This window comes from Eurypyga helias, unplaced genomic scaffold (assembly GCF_000690775.1).
Source record: "Eurypyga helias isolate BGI_N326 unplaced genomic scaffold, ASM69077v1 scaffold7621, whole genome shotgun sequence".
NCBI lineage: Eukaryota > Metazoa > Chordata > Aves > Eurypygiformes > Eurypygidae > Eurypyga > Eurypyga helias.
The window spans coordinates 11,052-26,067 of record NW_010228856.1 but is presented as its reverse complement, the minus strand read 5'-3'; the positions used below and the strand labels follow the sequence as shown (position 1 = coordinate 26,067).

At 42.9% G+C, this 15,016-nt stretch overlaps 1 protein-coding gene across 1 annotated transcript in view; it reads left to right on the top strand.

The window, feature by feature from the left end:
* Positions 1-15,016, top strand: part of EPG5 (ectopic P-granules autophagy protein 5 homolog (C. elegans)) — a gene marked incomplete at its 5' end in the record, with an annotated part of 47,237 nt that overhangs the window by 30,173 nt on the left and 2,048 nt on the right. Inside the window, 12 exons of the mRNA XM_010160165.1 lie at positions 619-832; positions 1,627-1,787; positions 1,905-2,112; positions 2,781-2,856; positions 3,721-3,824; positions 4,774-4,949; positions 5,634-5,819; positions 7,584-7,793; positions 7,926-8,070; positions 10,777-11,019; positions 11,860-12,079; positions 13,578-13,793. Of these exons, the coding sequence (XP_010158467.1) occupies positions 619-832; positions 1,627-1,787; positions 1,905-2,112; positions 2,781-2,856; positions 3,721-3,824; positions 4,774-4,949; positions 5,634-5,819; positions 7,584-7,793; positions 7,926-8,070; positions 10,777-11,019; positions 11,860-12,079; positions 13,578-13,793 (2,159 nt within the window). The remainder of the gene's footprint in view (positions 1-618; positions 833-1,626; positions 1,788-1,904; positions 2,113-2,780; positions 2,857-3,720; positions 3,825-4,773; positions 4,950-5,633; positions 5,820-7,583; positions 7,794-7,925; positions 8,071-10,776; positions 11,020-11,859; positions 12,080-13,577; positions 13,794-15,016) is intronic.

Below are 15,016 nucleotides of genomic sequence, written 5' to 3'. Positions count from 1 at the left end.
CCCGCCCTTCCTGCCTGTCTTAAAACATAGGTAGGAGTGACTTGCACATCTCTTGTTTCAGGGCTGCATGATACTGCCTACCTGTACTGTCAGAGGAGAAATTATTATTATACTTAGGCTTTGGTATCTCTTTGATTCTCTTCATTAATTACACACAGACAGGGTTTAACAGCGGTGAATTGCTGTCTGTTTTGGGTGTGACAGCTTGGCATTGTCCCGGCTGAGCCAGGTCTTGAACAGGTGGCCTAGAGGCTATGAAAGCTTTGCACCTCCACTTGAAAATTTTATGGACTACCGAGATGAGCCCATCTGATGCTTGCAAATGTTTGTTTTGCAGTGGTACTGAAGCGTGGAAATTCACACGCATTTTTGTGAATCTGAGAACTCCTGCTAAGGGCTGTTTCATAAATTCAGGGACTTCTGTAGTGTGCTGAATCGTAACCTTAGACAGTGGTACCTTGGTTTTGAGCTGGGGCTGATGAAGTGCAAATTACTGTTTTTTTCTGGAATATATAAAAAAGTCAGGATTTTTTTTCCCCTGACAACTTCTCCCTTCTCCTGAAGGTGTTGTGGCTGTTAAAGCTTCTGCTTACAAATGCTTCCTGTCCTCTGTTCTAGTTTGACCTTACGCAGTGGTTGAATGTTGCTAAGCCACCTCTGTCTGAACGTACCAAGCTTCTGGAGTCTATTCACTTGGCTCTCAATGCATGTGGCCTTGAACCTGAAGAAGATATTTTGATGCCATTTAATATCTTCTGCAAGCATTGGACTAACCTTCTCCTGTATCAGTTCCCTGATCACTATAGTGATTTTCTAAGACTGTTCGTGCAAAGTGAGTATCTGAAACCGTGCATGCTAAACCTTTCGTTCGGAACTCTTCTGGCCTAAAGAGATTAACTGTGTGCAGTAGAGTTAGATAGCAGCAAATACAGAATGATTTGAACTTTTAAAAAAGTACACGCATAAATCTGCATGTAGACACCGTGTGATGCATTTTTGTTAGACGTATTTTATCTCTGCTAGAAAGAAATGCTCTTCTGTAGATCAAAGTGCACACATTAGTGACAACAGATTTTCAGCCCAGTTCACGGAAGGATGGAGGAGAGGTTTCTTTTAATGGAAACACTTATTAATTGATAATTATGCCACTGTCTGTAGTGCAGTATCCTTGTTCTTGAGTACCCTTCAATGTCAAACTGAGAACTGGAATTACAGGGAGCTGGGACTGGTGTGGAACATGTCCTGGTTGACGTTAGATACTACCTATAATCTGCTGTGACTCCAAAATGAGACCAAAAGTACTTCCTTTCTGTCCAGTCACATGTGCTGAGGCACGAACTCGCTCTTAATGCTGGATGCAGCCATGGATGTAGTGAGTCTCTGGAAAGCTCTCTAAAAAGAGAACACGTAGATGCCAAAAGAGAATATTAAATTACTTATGTTTGGGAATTAGAGATATTTCTCACCTTTAAACTTCGGTCTTTCAAGCTCATGCCTTACCTATTTTTTTTTCTTAATGCAGTAGGGAGAACCAATTTCAACTTTCCTAATTTGTCTTGAGAAGAGGACTAATATCCTTCCTTCTCCTGATTTTTCACAAATCCATTCCCTGACTTTTCTCCCAAGGCTCATCAGAGCAGCTTCTAAGTCCTGACTGTTGGAAGGCATCACTTAAAGCTTTGGGATGTGGATCACCGGTGACTGAACAGGGAACCATCAAGAAAAGTGATTCTGCTGAAAGTCCTGTATTGCTGGATGCTGCAAAAATTCTCCTCTCTCCAGAACAGGTGGGTTCCTCTCTGCTTGATTTTATGTTTTACAGCTGAAACAGATGTCCATCGGTGAGGAGTAACACTGCTGTGCAGTCTTTCTGTAGCTGATTAATAGTTTCCTTCTTTTTATAGGTTAAAGAGACAATAGAATGGCTTTCCACATCTTTCTGCAAACTCCGTCTGTCTTCAGTGGACTTCAGGACTTTTGGCCTTTTTTCAAAATGGAGTCCTTACGTGGCTGAAGTGAATCAATTTCTAGAGTATCTTGTCAAACAACTTATTGATACCGAAGTTGCCTGTTTAGCCCAAGAGCCTGTTGGCAGCAACAGAATTCTAGCAGGTAATGTGTCTTGAAAGCAAATTACTTAAAAACAGGCACTCAGTTTCTCTAATTTCCTCTGTAAAGATCATTTAAATATACAATAAAATCCTGTTGCTCTGCATTTTGTGCAGTGATGAGAATGATAAAATACAGATGGGATATGTTGATGCTACTTAGCAACCATTTGGGACTTTATGCTTTATTCTTGTTGGAGGAAGCTTGTTTACGTTTGAGCTTCCTTTACATTTATTTTATGAAGAAATCATATTTTCTTCAAATTAAAAAAAAACAACACTGAGCAGAGGTTTGGGAATGAGAGACTACTGAGTTTCATCTCGGTGTGATTTTGATTTGGAGGAAGTTGCCAAAACACCTTTTATTTTACTACATGCAGCTTTAAAATGTGAATAATGATTGCAGGGGTAATCTGAAAGATGTGTTAAAGTGATGTTGATAAAATACCCGAACAATGCAAAATGCTTATGATTGTTTTTAAAACTATCATATTGTAAACCAGAGTTACAAATAAGCATATCGTATGTTAAATTTTTATTGGACCGGGAAGAACGGACTCAATGTTGGAATAAGCAAAGGATGTTGCCTTCAAGTTTGGAAAAGTGTCATATGTTCACTGTTGCTAATTGGAGGGGGGGAAAAAGCAAATTCTGTATTTTATTTTCTTCTAGCATTGCAGTCCTTGTATTCGGTCATTGCTGGACTCTTTAAACCATGGATACTGGTCTTGGATAAAGAAGATGCAAGGTATATATTGCATTTTAAAATGAAATCTCTTGTTCAAGTAAGGACTTTAACCCTATAAGCATGGCTTTTACTGTTATTTGAGGTTTTTTTTCCTAATTCATGACTGTATTGTGACATTCCATTAAATAGCTGTGACTTGTCAAATCCCTGGTAATCATGGAACTAATTAATGAGTTCCTTAAGTCAGATTTTCCAAGACTGGGATTGAAGAATTATTTTGGTTACAAGAAATATAACCAAGTGCTGGTCAGGAGGCAGAGGTGAGAAAAGTATGGATTGCACTTAGTCCTGAAAACATCCGAATTTAAATTTGATTCCTTTTTTAACTTCATTAATACTGATGAATGCTTATTCTAAAAGCAAAAATGCCAAATACAGCCCCAAATGCCATTGGTATGTAAAGAAACCTTGGACCAGCCCTGTGATGGTCTACCGTCTTGTACACCTCTGTCTTCTCACGGAGAGTTATTTATAATGTTACACACTTAAATTTGACTTTCTTCCAAAACCAAAAGCTTTTTGAGCTGTGAGCGCACCTCCAGCATTTAATTGGAAGGTTGACTGTAGGTAGTATGTGCTGTCATTCAGAAATTCCTGTGTTTTGGTATTTAATTCAGTTTTGAAGTATCAAACTAGTAATCTCTGCTGACTCAGTGGTATCATGGATCTTTGGTGTGACATTAAAATATCTGTCTCTTCTAAGGAAGAAACAGGCAGTCCTGAAGAGCTGAGCTTGCACGAAAAGACTACTGATACCTGCTGTATTGATTTACTGTGCTTTTAGATTATTTAGATCGTTTAAGTGTTTGTGATATGTTCATGGTAACTCAGCACTGACATTTGTGTTGCTTCACTTCTTTTAAGGAACCAGCACTGTTACCCTTGGTTAGAGAGCGACGCTCCTCTAGCATCCAGCATGGTCTGTCTGTTTACAGATTGCATCAAGCTCTTGCACGAGAGCTTTAAAGGTGGGTGAAGTCCACGCTCCTTCTGTTCTGTCAGGCCAAAAAAGATTTTTGACTGAGGTGTGGGATGTAAGGGGAGTTTGGTTTCTAGGAACTTTTAGCCAAGGTGATCACTGAGGTGGTACCGGGAGCATTTCTTTATTTCATCTTTAAAAGGCAACTTTTTCCCTTGGCAAGGGTAGATAACATGGTTGGTAAATGCTTATCTGTCAGATAAAGTAAATGTGAAGGAGTGCAAAAGAGAATGGGCTGTCGTGAGAAGTGCGTGACTTCATTCCAGGTCTGTACATTCTTCCCACACAGTAACATGTCACGATGAACAGAACATGTGTTTCAACAGCTAGTCTTGGGGGTAATTTAACCTCCAGGACTGATCATTTTGAGCTCCTATGTAGCATTGCTTATTGCACCTAACGTGTAGTTAGACGTGGGAGTGGATAAAAGAAATACCTTCACAACACCTCCTAACAACTTTTAGGGATGAACTAGAATAAAACATTTCCTGTAAAAATCAATAATAAAAAGAACATGTTATTGTGTGCTTTAAAAAATTAATGATACATAAGATCTTTAAAAAAAACCAAACAACAACTGCAAAAAACCCCACAAACAAAACAAAACCAAAACAAAACAAAAACAAAAAACCCAAAACCAACCAACCAAGAAACAGCCCAACATAAAAGCAGTGAAGTTCTACATGGAAGGAATACATTGTAACTTCAGATTATGGTCCAGCAGCTCTTCAAAAGATCAAGGAAGGACGTGAAATCGTAAGATTCCCCACTTACAGATTTCTTTTTTCACCAAATCAACACGTTTAATGTACTTTTTTTCTGACTAATGTGTTTTAGTGTAATTTGCATCCATTTTCATCTTCAAAATTGGACTGTAGTCAGACTTCCCCTATTTTTTTTTTTTCTGCTGTTAATTCATCTGTTTTCTTTGAATCTAGATAAGCTGTTGCCAAGCCACCATGGGGCTCTCTGGTTACATCTAATGTATTACTGTAAATACTGCACAGCCCCCAGAATGCCTGAGTTTATTCTCTATGCTTTCCATACCGAGTTCAGAAAGCTTCCATGGAAGGAAATGCATCCAGACCAGATGCTTATGGAAGAGTTCTTTAAAGTGAGTACATTGGTGTCTCTTGAACTAAGTTCATAATCAGTGTTGCCCATGAAAATAACCGGAGAGCTGGAGACAGTTCTTTAGCAAGTTAGCTTTTAAAGGTTGTCGTGGTATTCACAGCAGCTCATTTTTTGACTGATAATTTTTGTGAGGGAGTGCTGTTCTTGTACAAAGTTTTGGGGAGCTGTAAAGCTGGCAGTCTTTGAAATCTGTCATTGCCCTATCTGAATGTCTCACTTATTGCATATATATCTATTTAGTTAGAGTTAATATGTTTCACTATTGGAAGCGAGTTGTTCTCACTTCCAAGTTGTCTGAGACAACGTAAACCTGCAGACAGGTGTGGAAATGCACCAGGATTTGCTGCTTATCTGTTTGGGATGTGTTCTTCATGAGTTCTAAACAGGCTCAGAGTTTTAGTTGGTCTTAGAGTGAAGAGGAATAGATACAATCGTGCAGCAAAGGGTTTTGTAATAAATTATTTCTTTCTGGTTTGCAGTGGCTTGGTGTTCTGTACTGGCTGGGGGGCAGAACGATTAAGCAGTGTATCTGCTCCTCTGCTGACCTAAAACGCTGTTGTGGATTTACAGTTGGCTGAAGAGTTGAAAAGTATGGATGTATTTATAGCTTAACATTGTTTTATGTCCCTGTCCTTTTTTTATTTTCTTTCTTTCTCCTTCCTAGATCGAAAGAGGCAGCCCCAAGTGTTGTTTCTTATTCTTGGGTTATGTTTTATGTGAAATAAACTGGGTCAGTGTCCTCTCTGATGCCTGGAATCCCAACCCTCATCCTCAGACTCACAACATGATTGTCTGTTTGCTGTATATGATGGTCCTGTTGGCAAAGGAGGAACAACTTATAGGCAAAGAGGTAATTTTTGACAAGGTTTGCACCTGTCAGTCTTGGAAGAAGAATCATCCTTTGCTGGCAAGGGCACAGGCTGTGGCAACTTTCTGACTTGGAGAATGATGATCTCTGAAGCGCTTCATGCCGAGGACAGTTCCTCCAATGATGTTCTGAAGGTGGCCAGTCCTTACGTGAGTGTGGTGTGTTGACCTTGGCTGGATGCCAGGTGCCCACCAAGCTGCTTTGTCACTCCCCTTGTCAGCGGGACAGGGCCAGGGGTGAGGAAACAAGAGGGAGAAAACTCGTGGGTCAAGATAAAAGCAGTTTAATAAAGCAAAGGCTGTGTGCGGAAACAAAGGAAAAGAAAATAGTGCTTTTCTCCTTCCCATAAGCAAGTGATGTCCAGCCACTTCCTGGGAAGAGGGAGGATGTTTCGTGGAGTTAGGAAATGACTCTCTGGGTTTTGGCTTTCCAAAATGAAGATATATGTTAGTTTCATTCATGTTTAAAAAAAAATCCCAAACACGTGAAACTACTGTGCAGTTGTTTTCATAATTAAATATGGGATGCTGCATAGTGTATCTTTCTTGTCTGTTAGGACAGCCCTTAATTAAATGTCTGTTTTCTCTTTGCTGGTTTTGGAGAGCCTTAGTTATAAGCACATGCAGAGTAGAGGTGGTATTACCAAGAATGTACTGTGTCAGGATGTCACCTTTGGTCAGTATTGTATTCCAGTTTAGGAAAATTACTGGAGTTCGTGTGCTTGACCTGAATGTATTTGCTTATCAGAAGCTTCTCAAGCCTCAAAAGATACCTGTTGGTACATTGTGTGAGTCAGCCTCAGGAATTCCTTCCTACCCTCCAGCAGTGTGTTAAACTGACGCGCTGTCACTGGGTTTTTACCTCCCAGAACGCTCCTGCGACACCTTGACCTGAATCTCAAACTCTTCAGTTCTCTGCCCGATGTGTAACTTGAGCAGTACTTGATGTAATCAGTGCCACATTCTTGCTGATGTAGATTGATTTGGGTTAGTTCTGGATCCTTAAAGTCAGAGCAAAGATTTTGTTGGCCAACAACACAATTCCACTCTGTTCATTCTGTAATGTGTAGAAATTTGGTGCTTCTCGGTGCCTCGGTCAGCCCTTTTGATTTGCAGATGTATACGAGCCCTTGAGGAAGAGGGTGGTGGTAGCTGAGGTAGACTCCACGCTGCTTCTAGGCAGAGACTTTTCCATTGCACTGCCTGTGTCAGTGGTGGACACTGCTGGGTGCTGAACTGCTCGGGATAGTGTTTATAGGAATAAGCAGTTGAGGAGTCCCCCAGGTTAATAGATAGTTCATTGAATGGTAAGTGGAGGGGCCTGGCTTACGTCACTGGTTCTACTTTGAACTTAGATTGATTTTTTAAAAAAAATATCTTTTTAATGCCTTTTTAAAAAAAAAAACAACCTCTACTGAAGTGACTTTACCTTGTAGGCTCTCCATTTCTTTTTAGCTGTCTCTGCACGTTTACATGTCCAATTTTAACGTCTCTCACTGATTTCTGTGCTTGGTTAGAGCCGCTGCAGCAGACCGAGTACTGGCATGTGAGTGCCAAAGGTGACATAGGTGTGTTGGCTTGCTGCTTGAATGAGGAGTTGCTTTCCAGCCAGACTCCTGGTGGTCATCTAGTTCTGTGTGGTTTTTGCTCCGTCGCCTTCAAATTTTGGTGTCTGGGCTTCCTTCCAGTATTGTGAACTGTGAATATTAATTTCAAACAGCTTAGACTGATGTCTTTAAACCTTCAGGAATCGCCACTCATCAATCTTCTTGGACAGACCAGCTCCCTTCCTTGGCAGCTTGTGGGCTTTTCAGCGTACCAGAGCGTCATCAGCTACTGCAACAGTCACTACCCTCCCTCAGTTATCCTTGCTAAGGATTCTTCAGCGGAACTGATAGTGAAGCTCCTGAAAATGTCAGCAGGCTTTGGTGCATCTTCAGATAGTCACATCCACCTTGTAAGTTGAACTGGTTTTGCAGTGTGGCTGAGCTGTTCTGATTCACAGTGTTCTGCTTTTGCATATTACGGAGTATGGAAAGCGTTCTAGGCATGATTTTGTTTTCTAATTGATGTTAATTTTCGTTATCAGGATGCAACACTGAAGTGCCAAGCATACATTCACCAGATGGTTCAATTTCTCAGCACCTTAGGACAAAGTGGAAACATCACTCTTACCGCTTTGGAACAAGAAATGTCCAAGTTGCTGGATGATGTACTCATCTTTAATCCTCCAGGTTTGTGTTAAAGAAGTGCCAAATTACTTTAAAGCTGTCAGGATCCTTTATTCTACTGTGTGGATTGTGGAACATTTGTGACTTTGTAATTACTTGCTTTACTATAAGGTCTCCCTTACGGGCAGCAGGGCATGTTGCTTTGATGATGTACATGTAGGTGGTATGTTAGCACAGAACAGAAGTTATGGACATTACCCCGTAGAGCTGTCAAGAGCGACAGAACCAGCGGAAAAATCAGGCATTATGTTGTTAGTAAAACTGACCAGTATACAGGAGCTTCAGGAATTCTTTTCTTGGCTGTCTAGTTTTTTTAATCTTTACTTTATTTGGCATTTGCATCCTTTTTAAAATGAAGGATGATGCAAATATCACAGAGTCACTGAGGTTGGAAAAGCCCTGTAAAACCATCCAGTCCGACCATCAACTCAACACCCCCATACTCACTAGACCATGTCCTCAAGCAGCACGTCTACATGTTCCTTGAACACCTCCAGGGATGGTGACTCCATCACTTCCTTGGGCAGCCCCTTCCAGTGCCTGACCACTCTGTCTGTGAAGAATATTTTCCTGATATCCAATCTAAACTTCCCCTGACGCAACTTGAGGCCATTTCCTCTTGTCCTGTCACCAGTCACCTGGGAGAAGAGAGCAGCACCCGCCTCCCTACACCCTCCTGTCAGGGAGCTGTAGAGAGCCATCAGGTCTCCCCTCAGCCTCCTTAAGGCTGAACACCCCAGTTCCCTCAGCCGCTCCCCATCAGACTTGTGCTCCCGTCGCCCTTCTCTGGACACGCTCCAGCATCTCTATGTCCTTCTTGCAGTGAGGGGCCCAAAACTGAACAGAGTACTGGAGGTGCGGCCTCACCAGTGCCCAGCACAGGGGCACAGTCCCTTCCCTACTCCTGCTGACCACACTGTTACTGACACAGCCCAGGATGCTCTGGGCCTTCTTGGCCACCTGGGCACATGCTGGCTCATGTTCTGTTGATGTACACTGACAGTGTGGTCTGTCCACATCCACAGCATTTGTATTGATCTCAGTTTTAGTACTAATGTCATCCTAAGCTTCGTCTGTGTAACCGAGACTTCAGATGAAATCAGACAAAATAGTCTCACTGTGCTACACCAGAATACTTGCCACAAGTTGTCTCTTCCTGTCCACGACCCCACAGGTGTGCTAGCAAGAGCGAGCAGATAGTGTCCGAAAACCTATGACACTGGTAACTGTTTCTCGGTACTTGTATTGCTACTTGGGGAAGCTCTGTAGGACAGCTCTATAGTCAGCAACAGGATTTCCAGGCTAAGAGAAGCGTGTCTGTTTCGTACACCCCTGCACGTGTTTGTAGGTGTTGCTCAACCAGACTCTGGAGGGCAGGAGGATGGCTCATGTGGAGTGGTGGGAAAGTGGTGGTCTGTATCAGTTTTAGCTTCTCTCTGAGGCTTGGAGAGGGTTGGCAGGGTGTTTTGGAAGAGCTTCTGGGGCAGCACCTTCTGTTGACAACAGCCGGAGAGGAGAAAGCTGGACTTCTACAGGTGCTACGTCAGGGCTTGTCCTGGGAGATCTGGTGGTCCCCTGTGTCAGGTGTCTGGGGGTGGGTCCTGCTCAGTGGTCTGCAGCCTGTGAAGTGGGTCTGGGCTGTGAAACCAGCTGTGACCTTAGGCAAGTCAGTTAACCTCCTGACATCATCCTTCTTGGCTGGTCTATGATAAGAGATTGTTTCCTTACTGGAGAGCTGTGACATGAGGGATGCCTTTGGGGGGTTTTCTTTCTTCTTTTGGTTTTCTTAGGTAGATACAGACAGAATAGCTTTGTTTGGAAGGGACTTTTGGAGGCCTTTAATCCAACCTCCTCCTCAAACCAGGGCTAGCTTCAGAGTTAAATCAGTTTGTTCAGGGCCTTGTCTGGTGAATTCCCAAATATCCACAAGCGTGGAGGTCTCCACCTCTTTGTGTGATGTTTTTCCAGTGATTAATCCCCCTTTGTGCACAACCCTGTGTCGTAACGGTGTGAAATTTTTTCTTTCTACTATGCCTGATGTTTCTTGAAGATTCTGTTTTGTACCAATGCTGGCTTTTTTTCATCAGTATGTGCAAAGGTCTACTCTGTAGTTAGGCTTTTAAAAGCCAAGCGCAGGAAACGTTTGTGCTTTGAGGGTACTGTTACATCTGGCCCATGATAACATGGTCAGGCAATGCCAAGAGGTGGTTTCAAAGTTATCTGCGGCTGAACACCGGGATTAGCAGGAAATCTAGAATTCTGGAAATGCGTTGAGGGGATTACAGTATTTCAGGACTCATCTCTCATGTTTCAAATTGCATCATCTAAAATCTCAGTTGCTTCACTCTAAGGTGTGTTTTAAGCCGTGTTTTGATACCCAGGTTTTCTTAGAGACTGTAAACATGCTTTATCATTTAATTTATTTGCACTGTAGTCATGGTGAAAGACTCTAGATGAAAGATGGGCTCCAGCATACTCTGCTGTACAGTCTTACCAGCTGTCTGCGCTTAATGAGTGATGAACTGTCTCATCAAGGGAGGTGACTGAGAGAAATGGGTATCTTACTGCAGTCCCCTAAGTACAGGCAAGGAATTGAGGTGTGTAATGAGCAGAGGCTTCCCCAGTATCTATAGAAGTGTTCAGCGGTGAAGTTGAGTTTAGGTTCTGGCATCCGTTTACTGACATGGTTCTCTTGTTTCTGCCTCTCAGACATGGATCTGCAAACACGTCACATGGCCCTCAGCAGCCTCTTTGCTGAAACGCTGATGATAATGAACAATTCCACCATCACCACAGCTGAGTCGCTACGGGGGAGCCTGCGGAAGTGGATTGAGAGTAAAGTGCGGGGGTTGCTGGCAATGCCCCTTCTCACAGCCGCGTGTCAGAGCCTGGCCTCTGTGCGTCACATGGCAGAGATGACAGAAGCCTGTATCACTGCTTACTTCAGTGGAGGTAGGAGCCAGTCTTCTGCTGCTGCTTGCCTCAAACATTGACCAGTCTGGGGTGCCCATCACGTACGCATTGTCCGGAATCCCTATAGCTTCACGCTGCTCAGCACTGGAACTGGTTTGTAATCTGGTTTCCGTAATCAGAGCTCCTTTCTCTCTATCTGATACCTCCCGAGTGTCACACATATATATGCTGTAGTAACTAGGTGTAGAAGGTTTAGGCCATTGCAGTTTGGGTTTTTCAACTCTAATTTGTGTATTTTCTTAAAAACTGTATCTGTCTCGGTGAAGACTGATTTGCTTAGTGTATTGGTTGCCACGTTTCTAGCTAAAGGGGAAGACTTTTTAAAAAATAAACAGTCTTAGGAGGACAAAATGGGTATTTATGTCCCCTCTTGTAGTGTTCTATAGGCTGATTTAAGAAAAAAACCCGAAACTATTAATTGGCAATACTCTGAAGTTCTGTGGTGTGGGGTATTTTTTAGAGGGGGGAGGTGGGGGTTTCTTTGTACATAATCCTTGTGGAACTACGTATTGGTTTCTTCCACATTTTATGCAGTCAGATTTCAGTACACCTGAAGGAAATATTTAAAATTCCATTGTTTAGATTTGGAAATTTAATGCTGACTGAATGCTGGGAATATTTTCTCTTCTTGACCTCAAGGAGATGGACCTATGATAATGGAGCTTTTCTCTCCATCAGAGTTACGTGACAAATTGATCACTGGAAAACAGCGAAAATAGCCTGAATTCTGTAATATGAAGGCATGCAGTGAAGTAGTTCAAGTTTTTAGGAAGTGCTGTTTACTCACACACTTGTTGTATCCTTTTGTTTTCTTTATAGATTGTCCTTACTACCAGGATCTAGGCTGGGGACCTGTACTTGCTTCCCTCCAAGTTCCCGAGCTAACCATGGAAGAATTCCTGCAGGAGTGTCTGTCTTTAGAAAGCTACTTGACCCTCTATGTCTATCTGCTGCAGTGCCTAAACACTGACCAAACTCTTGCCAATGAAATGAAAATCCTGCTAACCATCAGCAAATGGTTGGATCAGGTGTACCCAAGGTATGAAACTCACGGCTTCTGAGGCTGCCTTGGCTTTTAAATCAGGGTATCGTTGCATAGCTGGTATAATTAGGTGGCTAGGTTAATTAGGCTAATTTCACCAGGGCGCTGGATGAAACGGCCAGTCCGTCTATATCCACTATTAGGGTGTCTGCCCAACCCCAGTGCCAACACTTCTGTTTAACCACAACTGTGAGAGGGAGTTTGATTTGCTTCAGTGCTTCTGGTGCGGTTTTGGTCACTCTTCAGCCGGAGAAGCTTGATTTCAGTGGCAACCTGGATTTCTCCCCAGTTAAAATTAAGCAAACCCCAGGTTGCTGTGGGTTCCACTTTCCAGTGTGTCCACTAGGTGGGATGAGTTAAGCGCGAAATGTTCCGTTCGGTGCTCTGGGAGACCTGGTGTTCAGAGCTGCGCAGTGGTGACTGTCAGCAGCTCTGCACCCATTCTGAACCCAGCGGATCTGGTGGGGTGCCCAGATTCTGGGACCCGTGTTGCTGAAAATCAGCTTACTGGATAACGGCATTCTGGGGGGTGAGGATGGGTAGCTTAACAGAAGTGGGGTCAAAATGATAGTACCTTGTCCTTTAAGTATGTAACAACTGTATTTACAGTAGCTGCTGTAATTGCCAGAATTTAGCAAGTGCGATGAATATTTTTCCATATTAATGCTGATAATGTTCACATTTGCTGAGCAAGAACGTTTTGGGAAAATGCACTTTCCCGCCATTTCTGGAAATTGAAAGAATACTTTCATTTTAGTACGTACCGTGGTAATTTGATTGCCAAAGTGTGAGGGAGGCAGTGAAGCCACCATACACCGAAAAGTAAACCTTGCTTTAAGCATCAAAGCTGAGGGTGCCTGGGATGGGAGATGACCGGGTGGAGTAATGTGAGGATAGTCTGATGCAGGAAACTCGTGCTGATGCTTTATGTGGAAAATCTGAGCTTGTTACCTTAAACTGCAAACTGTTCAGGGAAAGATTAAAAATACCATAGGGGGAACTTCGCTTTGTGCTTTGTTCAACAAAAAACTTTAATGTTTCCTCTTCTGGAAGGTTACATTAAAAGTCTAAACTGTTGTGGGAACAACAGCTAGTGCTTCCTGAAGTGTTTTATTGGTGCACAGAGAAAAACAAAAAAGTAGAGATACAGCTTCATTGCTTTTATACGAAGTCTTAGACAAGTTTAAATCCACTTACGGCTGCAGTATCATTTATTCTCAGCTGTAAAGCTTTACAGGAAGCAGTGTTCCTTGTCCTCTTATAGGGCCTTAAAACCTGCTAGCTGGTGTCTGCATCAAATCCCTAACAATAGCAGTTGCAGCAGTGTTGTAACTGGTGGGGTAGGGTAGTTACGCTACCCTCGTATAGTAATGTTAGCTGTCATTAATTACCCATCTGAATTCTTCATGGGCCTGATGGGGAGGGATACAAACTTCTTAACCTATGCTTCTGACTTTTTTAGTTTATATTTCGTTTTATTCTTTAAATCTTAAAGCTCAGCCAAGGAGGAGTCAAAGCTGTTTCTTTGGTGGCATAAAGCCATGCAGTTATCCTTGATCCAAATGGAGCAGGAGGACACCCTTCTGATGGACTCTGTTATTCGGACACTGCTGTCAATCCAGGGCAGGCAGAGTCAGCTGGCTGAGGAGAGACTGACTTCTGGAATACTCGGCGCTATTGGGCTAGGCAGGAGGTCTCCTTTGTCACCCAGGTAAGGGTTGAAGGTGTGGGAAATTAATTGATTTGAGTCGTCATGTGAAAAAAGCGGCAGCCTGGATCCAGACTGTGCACTGCGATGCCAAAAGCTGTTCTGAATCCATGCTGTCCCCAGATCTATATTTTCTTTAGGGACATCAGAACAAAAAAAAAAAAGTGTTTTGTTCTGGTTAAGAAGTCAGTATGAACTTCCAGGTTTGTGGTGGAAAAGGAAAGGAAATGCTGTTGTGATTCTGGCTTAATGTCTTATCTCCAGCAAAGTTTTTAGGGAGTCTGTTAGAGGAAAATACTTTCACCTGGTTTGTAGGAGACTTCTAGTTGACCTGAAGAATTTCGCACGATCGCATGCATGTTGACTATTCCATCTTAACCCTGAGGTACTGGGGATGTTAAGAGAAGCTCAGAGAAATATGTGCTTCCTTGTTACTCACTTCGCCTTCTAAAGAGAGACACCAGCTTTGGATGTTTTATGTTAGAATCAAGTTCACTATGGAAAGAATGCCAAGAAAAAATACATAAATGTTTGTGGAACACCAATTCAGTGCAATACTGAAACATATCTTTGTGTTTATAAAGACTTTCTGGTATGCAATCCTGTTGAGATTGGTGTGAAATCTTAGTCTTGTTCAATTTATCCTTTAATTTGGGTGATAAGAGTGTTTCAAAGACTGTGAAATGAAGGAATATTTCAGATGTGTCCTCAAGGCTTCAGCTAAGCTGGGAACTGATGTAACATTGTGGTGGGCTGACCCTGGCTGGTGGCCAGTTGCCCACCCCAAAGCTGCTGTGTCACTGCCCTCCTCAGCTGGGCAGGGGAGAGACGGTATAACGACAGGCTCGTGGGTCAGACACGGACAGGGAGAGGTCACTCAGCAGTTACTGTCATGGGCAAAACAGACTGAACTTGGGGAAAAAAATTATATTAATTTATTATCAATCAGAATCAGAGTAAAAGGAGAACTAAACCCAAATCTTAAAACACCTTCCCTCCCCCACCCTCTTTCTTCCCAGGCTCAGCTTTGCTCCCCATTTCTCTCTCTCCTCCCTCCCAGCAGCACAGGGCAATGGGGGTTGTGGTCAGTCCATCACACACCATCCCTGCTGCTCCTTCCTCCTCTGGGGAGGATCCTCACCCTCTGCCCCTGCTACAGTGTGGGGTCCTCCCCTGGCTGCAGGGCAGGGCCGGCCTCACCATTGGCTGCACCACCGGCCGACAGG